Source organism: Capricornis sumatraensis, chromosome 5, assembly GCF_032405125.1.
Source record: "Capricornis sumatraensis isolate serow.1 chromosome 5, serow.2, whole genome shotgun sequence".
In the NCBI taxonomy this organism is placed as follows: Eukaryota; Metazoa; Chordata; class Mammalia; order Artiodactyla; family Bovidae; genus Capricornis; species Capricornis sumatraensis.
Window position 1 is genome coordinate 108,484,087 of NC_091073.1, and position 14,200 is coordinate 108,498,286.

Genomic DNA, 14,200 nt, shown 5'->3' on the forward strand with positions numbered 1-14,200 from the left:
TACAGGACATAAACAAGCAATCACAGTCCTACTATCATAAGGACTTAACAGATTTTTTTTTTGCAATGGTCAGCTGTTCAAAAACCAAAAGCAGGTTATAGTATCGTGTACTACTACCCTCTTGTGCAAACCCATTTATTGATTCCCTTTACAGTGTATTGTTGAACTCAGCGTGAAAACTGGTTTTACATAATGTGAAGATAAAATGCAGGAGAAAAGGTCAGGATGTTTTCAAACTTCGCAGACAAGTTCAGGAAGGATACTATTACTCTTGAGGTCTCTGTGGATGATTGACTTGGCGTGTAAGTAACTGAAAAACAAAACATCATTTTAACCTGAGGAGGGCTAAGGACTCTGCCTCAGTATCTATAGAACACATTTAGGGGTGTAAACAAAGATTTACTTAGATTCATGACACAACTGCAAACTGCACATTGTGATAATCCCTTTATAGAAGCAACAGTAAAATAGACTGCAAGTGAACTGAGGATTTTAGGAACACATTACTATTATGGTACAACCAAAATCTTTTTTTCTATTGAGTGACTTTGCTTTATCTTTTACTATTTACCAATACAAACCTTCTACTCCAGTCACGCCTATTTACCCAGGTCCTTTAAGTATACCTTGGTATTTAATCCCATCTCTGTGATCAATGCTCCCACACCAAATTAGCTTTCATTCTATTCTCCACTGAATGAGACTTATTCCTTAACATTGAATATACGTTTTGACTCCTAAGTGCCGTTTTCCCAAGATTCAACCATAAATGAAGTGATCTTTCCCCTGTTCAGTTATTACCGTTAACAGTGTGATTCATGTTTTTTTTTTTCACCTGTGTTCACTTTCTATTCGGAATATAAACTCCATTTGATAAAATAAAACCACTTTTAAATGTTGTATTATATGTTCTTAAAATACCTTCTTGAAACTATTGAGGAACTTGCTACTGTAAGAGACACAGTAAATATATTTCAAAGTCAATGATAAATTTAAATCATCTGTTACCCCTAAAAACTGCCTCAGTTGAGCTTATTGAGGGAAAGAGCTGTGTCTGGTTTATTTCTGTTTAACCCCAGTGCCTAGTAGAGTACCTGGCATGTGGTAAACATTTAATACATATACGTTGAATCAACGACAATGAGATAAATATAATGTCCTAGTGAAGGTTATTTTTCTTCATTTAACTGTAGGAAAAACAGATATATGAGACTTTTGAAATCTAACAATGATTATTAGGAAATAAATTTTGCCTTAAAGTAAGACTTTAAAATTCAAATGATATAATCAAAATTATATAATGAACAGTTTAAAATAAAACATTTGGAAATAATTAACTTAATTATTTGTGCTTTCTCATCTTCAATTTCCTCATCCAGATATCAAGACTTTGAAATCTTTTCTCAGACAAAATTTTTATTTAAGATTACTGCTTATACAAAGCCAACTCCTTCTCCTCTAATTACTCTTACATTATTCTGTTTATTTCCTTCATAGCATTTATCACAATCTGAAATTATCTTGTTGTCATGAATTTTTAGGCTGAGAGTTTGATAGGCTACATCACACTCACTCTTGCATCGAAAGAAAACACAGTTATCAGTTATAGGCCTCATATGCTTGAAAAGTTCTGTAGTGACATAGAAAGGTTCAAAAGGAGAAAAGTGAGTCAATCAAAAGCTGTTCAAAGATGGGGAGACCTTATCCTCATTAGAAAGAAAAGCGGATAGGTCATGATACTGGTGGTGGAGTTTGGGACTTCAGTTAGCTTATTAGTATTTAGTACACAGAAAAGGTCCTGGGTCCTTTGAAATTAAAGACAACAACAACAAATGAGTGGTACATATGAAAACAGAGAGGCATGATGAAGTTACAAGATGGGAAGATACAGGTATTCTTGATGGATAGGATCAATCTTTTCAACAAATTTGATACAAAGAAATACACCAAGAATAATGTAGATAGAAATGTAACTAGAGGGTTGAAGAGAGAAAATTTCTGACCAGGAAAATACTAGATAATTAAGAAGATATAAAATATAATGGCTGAGCTGGTGATATATAATCGTAAATGGCATAAATCTATGACAGGCCAAAGTTGCATCAGCTGCAACTGAAATACTACTTTATCCTTGTGGAATCCTTTATCGTTTAGAAATTGCTCTACTAACTTGTATCTCATTTAATAAACCCTCTTTCTGCAACACTTCTGTAACAAAAGCAGCAAAAGAGCAGAAATCCTGGTATATATAATGGAAGGTTGGAAAGAGGAGAGACTCAAACTTCTCAGCTGGAAAAAAGGGATGAGTATCAAAGCTCAATCCCTACCTAATATTCCAGATAAAGGCTGACCCTAAACCATGATTTCCTTAAGCATCAACCAGTTACAATGTAAGATGCCACACCTCACATAACTGGTTGAGGGTAAGGAAGGGAACAAGAATAAACTGACTTTGCTATAGATGATACAAAAGTCTATCCATTATGTAGGACAGTTACACTGGAACTCCTTCTAACCTTTCAAAGATGCTATACATTTATAAAAGTAGTGCTTAGTCACTCAGTCATGTCTGACTCTTTGTGACCCCATGGACTGTAGGCTTCTCTGTCCATGGAATTCTCCAGGCAAGAATACTGGAGTGGGTTGCCATGCCCTCCTCCAGGGGATCTTCCCAGCCCAGGGATCAAACTCAGGTCTCCCCCATTGCAGGCAGATTCTTTACCATCTGAGCTACCAAGGAAGTCCATAAAAGTAGTAGGAATGAAAAAACATGTTATAAACTAAATGAATATCATGCTCTTGATAGGTTTCTGTTAGGAGTCTCCTTCCCTGAAGAAAAGTATCCACCTACAGAATCAATTTAACCTTAAGAAGCTGGCACATCAGCTAGTAAAACTTGTTCTCTATGCTGTTTCTTTCAAGGTCTTATGCAAGATTCAATTTTTCAGCATTCTTTTAAGACCATACTATGATATGCTGACATCAAACTAAAAAGCTTCTGCACAACATGGGAAACCATCACCAAGATGAAAAAGCAACCTACCAAAGGGGAGAAAGTATCTGCAAATCATGTATCTATAAGGGATATCAAAAAATAAAAAGAACTCACATCTCAGTAACCAAAAAATCTATCAAGTTTTAAAAATAGACATTTCCCAAAGAAGACATACAGATGTGCCAACAGGCACATACATGAAAAGGTGTTAAACATCACTAATTACCAGAGAAATGCAACCAAAACCATGACAAAATATCATGTCATATCCGTTAGAATGGCTATTATTGAAAAGGTAAGAAATGCCAAGTGTTGGCGAGGAGTAGATAAAAGGAATCCTTATGTACTATTGGTGGGACTATAAATTGGTACAGCTGCTATGGAAAACAGAATGGAGGTTCCACCAAAAATTAGACACAGAATTACCATTATGATCTAACAATCCCACTTTGGGGTATATATGTCAAAAAAATTTAACCCAGGATCTCAAGACACCTGTACCCTCATGTTCACTGCAGTATTATTCACAGCAACCAAGACATGGAAACAACTTAAGTGTCCATCAATGGATAAAGAAAATGTTAACACACACACACATACACACAGCAATAGTATTCAGCCATAAAAAATGAGGATATCCAGCCGTTTATGACAACATGGATGGATCTTGAGCTCATTATGCTAAGTGAAACAGGTCAGAGAAAGACAAATACTGCAGGATGTCACAGACTTTTGGAATCTCAAAAAACAGAAAAAGCAAAACAAAACCCAAATTCCTTTCATCTTCCTTATGGTGGGAAAAAATGTTTATTAAATCAGCCACTGTTATTATGGCAGCTACAGTCACTCTTACTGACTCCTATTAAAATTATATTCAACTATAGTCCTAGAGAGCTGTTGTTCTTGCATGGCTCCTACAAAACCATTTCCTTTATCCAAAATTTGTGTACTTCTCTTTTTTGGACTTGAATTTCAAGATTTCATATTTTGCACACATGGCCTATGTGTGCTTAGTTGCTCAGTTGTGTCTGACTCTGTGATCTTATGGACAGTTATCTGCCAAGCTCCTCTGTCCATGGGGATTCTCCACAAGAATACTGGAGTGGGTTGCTATGCCCTCCTCCAGGGGATCTAGCCAACCCAGTGACTGAATCCAAGTCTCTGGCATCGCAGGCAGATTCTTTACTATCTGAGTCACCAGGGAAGTCCTGAGACATGGCCTGTAACTGTAGCTTATTAAAGTTCTAGTTTTCACTAAAAAAATCAGTTTGCTGCTGCTGCTAAGTCGCTTCAGTCGTGTCCAACTCTGTGTGATCCCATAGACGGCAGCCCACCAGGCTCTCCTGTCCCTGGGATTCTCCAGGCAAGAACACTGGAGTGGGTTGCCATTTCCTTCTCCAATGCATGAAAGTGAAAAGTGAAAGTGAAGTCGCTCAATCGTGTCTGACTCTTAGTGACCCCATGGACTGCAGCCCACCAGGCTCCTCCCTCCATGGGATTTTCCAGGCAAGAGTACTGGAGTGGGGTGCCAAAAAATCAGTCTATTAGCATGCTAATGATGCCTTCATCTAAGTAGTGTGTAAATATATGCTAGTCATATTCAAGAGGAGAGTGAGGACAAAACTCTCCTGGCGTAAGAGCTTCAGGTATGAGAATTATACAATTATGAACCTAGTTAAATTCTTCATGTGTGTTACACATCTCTATTTTATCCTCAAGAACATCATGAGAGATTTTAGTCAAATACTTTGCTGAGATTCAAATACTGTGCCTACACCATCTGCCCAAATTATCAGTCTAGTCTATTTATAGAAGCCTCAAGTGTCTCTCACTCATTTGCTGCTGTTTTCTTATATTTTCAGCTATTTCTAAAATCAAGCAACTGACCTACACACACATTAGCATTTCCGTCCTCTTTCATCTAATGGTACACAATTTGAAATAAGTTCATCAGTCTTTACACAGCAAGATGAATCTCTCTGACACCAACAGAGAATTGTTAGCAGCTGATTGGACTGGAAAGTGCGATGGTGGTGACAAGGTGTTATTTTATCCAAATAGAATTTCAAATCCCAGTCTCCATTTTACTTTGATGTCCTCCTCATCCCTCATAATCAGTGTGGAAGGTGAGCAAGACTTCAGGGAATGCCATTCTGCCAGTCTTACGTAGTTAGTAATCATTTACCACATTAAAATGATGAAAGTCCCTAGTAAGTGGAGATCACCCATTTTTCAGTTGTGCTCTACAGTGGCCTAAATTCAATTTTTACTTAGATTTTTCAGTTTCTCTCACTTTAAAAAATCTAATTTGCGGAGAGGTGTAACCAATATACAACACAAAATGTACCCATTTACTATGGGCAGTTTAAAGAGTTTTTGGCAGACACATAAGTATACTTGTCTAAAGACCAACCATAATCAAGGTGGAGAATATTCATCACCCCTAAAGTTTCTTCATACATTTCTACAATTAATGGTACCTCCCTAGGGTCAGGCAACCATTGATAATGATTTCTATTACTAGCAATTAGCTTTATCTTTCCTAGAATTTCACATAAACAAAATCATTTGGCTTCTCTTACTCAGCATGATTTGGAGACTCACACCCTGGCTGCATACAGTATTACAGTGGATAGACATACCATAACTTAACCAGTTAGTCGTCAGACATTTGGGTTGTTGTGTTTTTTGACAACTATGAATAAGATACTATCTATAAACATTCATGTAAACATTCATATACGAGTCTTTGTTGCTGACTTGTTTTCATTTCTTTTGGGAAGTCAGTGAGATTAGAATTGCTCATATGGTTAATTTTAATTTGAAAAGAACCTGCCAAAGTGGTTGCACCATTTAAGATCATTGCCAGCAACATGGTCACTCTGCATCCTTGCAAATACTGGTATTGTTGGCTCTGATTATAAGCATTCTAGCGGGTGTGTAGTGGTATCCTGTCTATCTTTAATGTCTAACATGTTGAGGATCTTTGCATGTGCTTATTTGCCATTCTTTCATCTTCTTTAATAAAGTACTCCAATCTTTGCCCATTTTTTCATTGGGTAGTTTGTATTATAACCAAATTGTAAGAGTTCTTCATATGCTTTGGATATGATTCTTTTAACGGATAATGTGTCCTGCAAACATTATCTTCAAGTCTGTGGCTTGTCATTTTCTTAACAGTGTCTTTTGAAAAGCAAAAGTTTTAAATTCTGATGAAGTCTAATTTATTAATTTTTTCTTTTATGGTTCTTAATTTTTGTGTCATGAGATATCTTTACCTATCTTTAGGCTACAATGATTTTCTCCTTTGTTTCTTCTAGAGGTTTTAGATGTTCAGCTTTTAGTCTTAGGCCTTTGATCCATTTTGAATGAATATTCACGTCTTGTGCCAGAAAAGGGCTAGTTATTTATCCTATTTGGATATACAGTTGTTCCGGTAACATTCTGTTTTAAAATGGTTATTTATCTGGCTGTGCTGGGTCTCAGTCCCATGGGGTCTTTGCTTCCCCTTGTGCATGAGCTGTGGCATGCGTCTTCTCTGGCAGCGGCATGCAGGACCTGATTCCCTGACCAGGGATGGAACACAGGCTCCCCTGCATGGGGGGCGAGGAGGCTTAGTCACCAGAGAAGTCCCAGGATGAAGATTTTGTGAAAATGGGCTCTAGGGGGCCCGTTATGGGAAAAGTGGGTTGGGGAGAGGGAGCTTCTGAAAGAGGGGGATGCAGGGGTCGTGGACTCTGAGGAGAGGAAGATTCTGAGGAGAGTAGGCAGGGGTAGGGGAATAGGGGGCTCCGAGTGGAGGGAGATTCAGGCAAAGAGCGGGTGTAAGGTGAGAGCTCTGATGAGGGGGATTTGGGAGTGGGCCTCTGAGAATTTGGGGAGGAGGAGACTGACAGGAAGGAAGTTTTGGTGAAAGCTAGATTCTAAGGAAGGAGGCTTTAAGAGGAAAAGGACTCTGGGAGAGGATAAGGAGGTGGGTTCCAAAAGGTAGGGGGATTCTGAATCCTGCCAGAATTCTCAGAGAGGAATTCTAGAAGAGAAGACGACTGCTGATGGTGAAGCTGTAAGACAAACCTCCTCCGAGGGGGCTGATAATCAATCTCCAGTAACATTGTTTGAAAGGACTATCCTTTCTCCATGAATTGCCCTGGCATCTTGGTGTTTTAAAAAAAAAACAAAACTACTGATCACAGATATAATAGATATATTTCTAGACTTTCTTTCCTGTTTTGTTGAGTCACACATCTATCATTAATAATTATACTGTCTTGATTACTGTGGTGGGTTATAGAAAGTTTTGAATCTCACATCAAATATCCTTCAACTTTGTTCTTTTTCAAAACTGTCTGACTGACTAAAACTGACTATTCTTGCTACTGTATTTCCATATATGTTTTAGGATCAACTTGTGAATTTATACCAAAATCCTGCTGAGACAGGGGCTGTACTGAACCTATAGATTCTATAGATCAATTTGGAAAAAATAGACATCTTAATAAATACTGAGTTTTCTAGTCCATGAATATGGTATCTGCATGCCCCATTTCCTGGCTAGGACTTATATTAGAGAGGGTATAATCTCTCCTTGGAAAATGCTTGCATCATAATTTAAGTGCACCACTGGCCTGAAGAGACCACGTGAGAGTGTACTGTAAACACGGACTACCATAACATTGACGAAGAGCAAAAACATGCTACTCTTAGAGCAGCATTCATAAGCTCAAATACATACATTCACAAGTATGGTATTTGTTTATTTATAAGAGAAAGACAGTTAAATGTGGGAAATGATAGGTACTTCAACCACTGTTGCTGGAACAACTGGATATCCACATAAGGAAACAAACAATCTTCAATCCTTACTTCATACTAATTTGAAGTGGGTGGAAGAACTAAAACTAAAAGCAAAAATTGCAAAACTTCTATTAAAAAACCAAAGAATTACTATCACCCTCCTGTACATATGAAGCATTTTCAAGTTCTCAGGATATTTTTACATAGTTTGATTTTATAACCTTTGCGTTTCTTTGTGAGGCAAGCAAAAGGGCAATAAGGCCACTTACACTGATGGGAAAACCAAAGCCCAGAGGATCTAAGTGCCGCGACCAGAAAGGCATAGAGGAAAGGACATGGGTTGTGAATGTGCAGATCTGGCTCTGAGATCCAACTGTATCACTTACTAGCCATATAACCTTGAGTACATGACGTAATTCCTGAAGCTCTGGATTTCAACGTGTAAAACGGAGATAATGTTTACCTTCTTAGGTTCTTTCTTTAATTTATTTAACACATATTTATTTAAAGCACACTCTGTGCTAAGCAACAACTGTTCTAAGTCTTGGAAATTAAGCAGAAAATCCCTACCCTAAAGGGGCTTGCATTGTAGTACAGAAGATATAAAAAAGATACAAAAAAGTAGGTGGGAGACAGAAAACGCTGAGTTTCAGGGGGTTGTAATTTCAGGCCAGGGAAGGTCTCTTTTCAAAGGACATTGACAGTGAAGTTGCTCAGTCGTGTCCGACTCTTTGTGACCCCATGGACTGTAGCCTACCAGGCTCCTCCGTCCATGGAATTTTCCAGGCAAGAGTACTGGAGTGGGTTGCCATTTCCTTCTCCAGAGGATCTTCCCGATCCAGGGATCGAACCCAGGTCTCCCGCATTGTCTCCCTCATTTACTGTCTGAGTCAGGGAAGTCCCTTTCAAAGGACAGCTTGAGTAAAGATTCAAAGGAGGAGAGGGAGAGAGTCATACAGATATGGGATAAGAACACAGCAGGCAGAGGGATGAGCAAGGGCAAAACCCCATGGCAGCTGTGTGCTTCCTGTGTTCTACGAATAGCAAAGGCAACCTGGACTGGATGAGAAAGCAAGAGGCAGAAGAGTAATAAATGAGTTGAGAGAGGTAGTAAAAATAGGCAGTGGGGGAGGGAGGGAGGTGATGGTGACATTCTAAGAACTATTGTTAAGTACGCTGGCTTCCTTTCTGTATGAAATGTGGAGACACTGGAGGAGCAGAAGAGCAACACAATCTCACTGAAGTCTTCAAAGGACTACTCTGGCTACTAAGTTGAGAATACAATGAAGGTGGGTAAGGGTGGAAGTAAGGCACTCACCCAGGCAAGAGGTAACTGTGGCCTGAATCAGGGTAACAGCAGAATAGGTGATGAGAAGCTATGAGATTCTTGCTGCGGTTCAGTCACTAAGTCGTGTCTAACTCTTTACGACCTCATGGATGGACTGCAGCATGCCAGGCTTCTTTGCCCTTTACTATCTCCTGGAGTTTGCTCAGATTCATGTCCATTGAGTTGGTGATGCTATCTAACCACCTCATCCTGTCAACCCCTCTCCTCCTGCCTTCAGTATTTCCCAGCATCAAGGTCTTTACCAATGAGTCAGCTCTTTGCATCAGGTGACCAAGTATTGGAGCTTCAGCATCAGTCCTTTCAATGAATATTTAGGGTTGATTTCCTTTAGGATTGACTGGTTTAGTTTCCTTGCAGTTCAAGGGACTTTCAAGAGTCTTCTCCAGCACCACAACTCAAAGGCATCAATTCTTCAGTGCTCAGCCTTCTTTATGGTCCAGTTCTCACATCCATACATGACTATTGGAAAAACCATAGCTTTGATTGTACGGATGTCTGTCAGCAAAGTGATGTCTTTGCTTTTTAATATACTGTCTAGGTCTGTCATAGCTTTCCTTCCAAGGAACGTCTTTTAAATTTCATGGCTGCAGTCACAGTCCACAGTGATTTTGGAGCCCAGGGAAATAAAGTCTGTCACTGTTTCCATTGTTTCCCCATCTACTTGCCATGGAGTGATGGGACCAGATGCCATGATCTTAGTTACTGTTTTCTTTTTATGTTGAGTTTTAAGCTTTTTCACTCTCTTCTTTCACCCTCATCAAGAGACTCTTTAATTCTTCTCTTTGTGCCATTAGAGTAAGATCCTAGATATACTTTAAAGATAAAGATAACTGGAGCTGATTAATAGATTGGTAGTATGGTATAAGAAAAAGACAGACATTAAAGACTAGGAACAAGATGTCAGATACAAGCAGTCTAAGAAGAGAGCTTCCAGTCACTGCGATGGAAAGACTGCAGAAGGGCAGGCTTGAGGAAAAAGATCAGGACCTCGGAATCAGATATATTACATCTAAGATGTCCACTGGACAATCAAGAGATGTTAAGCACAGTTAGATATGACAGTCTGGAGTTCACAGTAAATGAATTAGCTGGAGACTGCCATTGAAATGGAAATTAAATGGTATTTTAAGTCATGAAACTTGATGAAATTACCAAAGGACTATTTCAATATTTAGAGAGGTTAAGGAGTTGAAGAACTAGCTGAGAAGGAACAGATAGTAAGGAGAAGGGAAATCAGGAGAATATAAAGTAACGCTTCTCAAACTTTAGAATGATTAGTGATTAGAATCAGTTAGGGAATCTTGTTAAAATGCAGCCTTCAATTCAGTAGATATGAGGTGGTGTTTAAAATTCAGCTTTTCTAAAAGGCTCCCAGGTGGTAGAGTTTAAGGGATTAAGAAGAGGTTTCATGAAGAAGAGTGTCATCAACTGCACTATATACTTCTGATGGTTGAGGACGGAGTATTTAACCACTGGATCTAGCAACATGGTAACTATCTTATTAAGAGATATTTAGTGAAGTGTCAGGGGCAAAAGCCTGACTGGAGTAGGATCCAAGAAAAACGGGGAGGGAAGAATTTAGAGAGTGAGTGAGGACACTCAGTTGAGAAGTTTTACTGTGGAAGAAAGAAGAATGAAGTGATAGCTTGAGAGGGAAGTGGGGTCAAGAAAAGGACTCCTACAACTTCTTTATTACAAAAACTTTTATGCATAGAAAAATGAAAATAGCATAATATCCTGTGACTTGCACCTAGGTTTAACAATTATCAATATTCTTCCAAATGTACATAAGAAAGATGTTTTAAAACACAAGAAAATCCAGTAGAAAAGGAAAATCTGATGCTGAACAAGAGAGCGCTCCTCAACAGATGTCAGTCTGTAGGAGAAAGGGGATGGTATGCATGCACAAAAGGGAAGGACTGGCTTTCACTCTTAACGATGAGACAGGAAAATTGAGTATGAATGTAAGTAGGTAGGAAGATATTGTGGTGGGTGTTTCTAATACGTAATAAAATGGCAAGTGAGGTTATCAGCTGGCAGTTCTTAGAGAAGAGATATTGGAGGACTGAAGATAGAAGAAATATGACAGGGTCTACGAGAGAGGAAGAGTAAAAACCCAGGGAGTGGAAGTGTGATGGCTGCATGGCATTCAGGGCCCATTTATATGGTGAAAGGACTAACTAGACTGAAGAGGTCAAGGAAATACATTCTGGAGCCAAAGTGCTTGCGGCAAGTCACCTGGCCTTTTAAACTGTAGTTTCTCCACCAGTAAATAAATACAGGATAATAACAGTATCTACCTGCAGGGTGGAAAAGACCCTGATGCTGGGAAAGACTGAGGGCAGAAGGAGAAGGGGGTAGCAGAGGATGAGATGGTTGGATGGCATCACTGACTCAACAGACATGAGTTTGAGCAAACTCAGGGAGATAGTGAAGGGCAGGGAAGCCTGGCATGCTGCAGTCTATGGGGTTGCAAAGAGTTAGGCACGACTTTGCAACTGAACAACAGGGTTGCTAAGGATTAAATGAGATAGTATATATAAAGTACACAGAACAGCGCTTGGAACAAATATTTAACTGCTAAATGTATCACTGTATATAAAAAATTCCACAAAACATACTTGGTATAAAAAAAAGAGTGAGTTACTAGTAGTAGCAGAGATGGAGTTAGAACATAATATTTATTGATCGGTAAAGACGTTTCAAATAAGAGCAAGTAAAAAAAAGTAAAAGCAGTGTGATTCTGTATTTAAAACAACAAATGACTGTATACAGTATGAAAATACAGAATTCTGAAAAGATACACAATACTATACATCCGAACATTAATAGTAATTCTCTCTCATTAGAGTAAGTGAAGTTGCTCAGTCGTGTCTGACTCTTTGTGACCCCATGGACTGAGGCCTACCAGGCTCCTCCCTCCATGGGATTCTCCAGGCAAGAGTACTAGAGTGCGTTGCCATTTCCTTCTCCAGGGGATCTTCCCAACCCAGGGATCGAATTCGGGTCTCCTGCACTCCAGGCAGACGCTTTAACCTGAGCCACTAGGGAAGCCATACTGGTGCTTATTTACGCTTATGCTTTCTAAACTTTCTATAGTGATTATGTATTTCCTTATAAAACTTTATATTTTGAAATTAAGAAAAACTGCAACAAAGGCTAATTGTAGAAACCACTTTTCCTCACTACACTTAACGCTTTTAAATTTTTACACATTTGCCTCCTGTCTTTTAAAAAAAAATTACACTTGTAAGAAAGTTGTGAAAATAAAACACAACTGTAGAATCTTTTAAATAAAAAGACAGAAACCACAAGAATTTTTCGTAGGTGAAACTAAAGTCTCTCTGTCCTTGATAAGCTATCCCCATCTTAAGACTCTTTTTGCCATCCAGGAGACAACTACTGCTGATTGAGCTTGCTGTGCACCTTCTAAGCTTTTGTTTAATATTTCTACATACATATATGTAAGATTTAAAAATACATGTAATGTTTTGTTTTTAAAATTTTAAGTGGTCTCATGCTGCACCTTGCTTTTCTCACTTGACATACTTTAAAGCTGATGTTGAAACATATATTGTTCATTTGTGTTATATATTCTTTTCCTGCACATATGTGCCAATACTTTATTTATGCAGTCTTCTATTGATGAACATTTGTGTTTCCAAATTTTCACTAGTAGATATTTTCCTGTAGTATATCTCCTTCAATATACCTCTCTTGGAACAAAAGCTGATTGTTTCTTGGGGGCAGACCAAACACTTTGTTTTAATAGATCCTTCCAAGTTATCCCCAGGGTGGTTGGCTGCATCAGGAGTGTTCTAGTAAGCGATCCCCTTAATCTTTATCAATACTTAATCTTGCCAGAATTTGGGCATTTTAGCAATTCTAGTAGGTAAAAAATAGACTTCTTTTAATCTGCATTTTTTGTGATTATCAGCATCCTCCTCTCAATTACTGTTTTTATCTGCCAGAAAATGTTTATTATAATTAAATATTCTTTGATCAACCAGAATTATTTTCAGTAATTAATACATGTTTACCATCTTCTCAGCTTCAATTCATCCTTCTTTCTTTTAACTAGGCTTACCTATGAGTAAAAAGAAGCATACCCTTCATTATTGTTTTTTAAGTAAATTGTAAGAGTTTATCCTCAAACTGGAGAAGGCAATGGCACCCCACTCCAGTAGTCTTGCCTGGAAAATCCCATGGATGGGGGAGCCTGGTGGGCTGCAGTCCATGGGGTCGCTAGGAGTCGGATACAACTGAGCGACTTCCCTTTCACTTTTCACTTTCATGCATTGGAAAAGGAAATGGCAACCAGCTCCAGTGTTCTTGCCTGGAGAATCCTGGGGACAGGCGAGCCTGGTGGGCTGCCGTCTATGGGGTCACACAGAGTCGGACACGACTGAAGTAACTTAGCATTAGCATCCTCAAATTATTTTTAATCACCTTACAATCAGAATGTATCACTCCTGTGAGAACAACAGATTGCAACTTTTTCTGTATGCCTCCCTGAGTAAACATTTAGTAAATTTTCTAATAATACTACATTTAAAATTATACAATAAATATTAGACTGAAATGAAAAGCCCTGGAAAGAAATAGCACAACAGACTGACAATTCCTGGAATTTCTTTGTAATGTTATTCTTTAAATACCTTGGCCCTTTGGCAGAATCAATGACTGTCAGGTGAGAAGATGATAAACATATACTATATGAATCCTGATTCCTAAGAATAAATTTAATTATCTGCCACTAGAACAGCTCTGCTCTCTTAAAGTAAACCTAGGAATCAGAAATGGTCTTTTGCTGAAGAGAGAAGACAGTCACACAGGAAAAATGTCACTCATCTACTGTTGGCTTATAAATTGTAATCCAATAAAGGAGACACATTGAAAAATCCCAATAATTCAATCTTCCTAATTCCTACATGTTTTTCCTAGAATGACTGCAACCCCAGTACTTTAATAGTGAGACAGTGTGCTCTTATTCTGCTTATATCCTGGTACTTTAGAATCAGTTTTGGAAAGTAGTCAGAAAAGATCATTTTGAACAGTCTCCG

The 14,200-nt window shown here is 38.5% G+C and overlaps 1 protein-coding gene across 7 annotated transcripts in view; it reads right to left on the minus strand.

The window, feature by feature from the left end:
- BRAF (B-Raf proto-oncogene, serine/threonine kinase) overlaps positions 1 to 14,200 on the minus strand; it is a 157,105-nt gene that overhangs the window by 23,333 nt on the left and 119,572 nt on the right. For all 7 annotated transcript variants that reach the window (XM_068973430.1, XM_068973428.1, XM_068973425.1 and 4 more), the window contains one exon: positions 264 to 310. In XM_068973430.1, the coding sequence (XP_068829531.1) occupies positions 264 to 310 (47 nt within the window). The remainder of the gene's footprint in view (positions 1 to 263; positions 311 to 14,200) is intronic.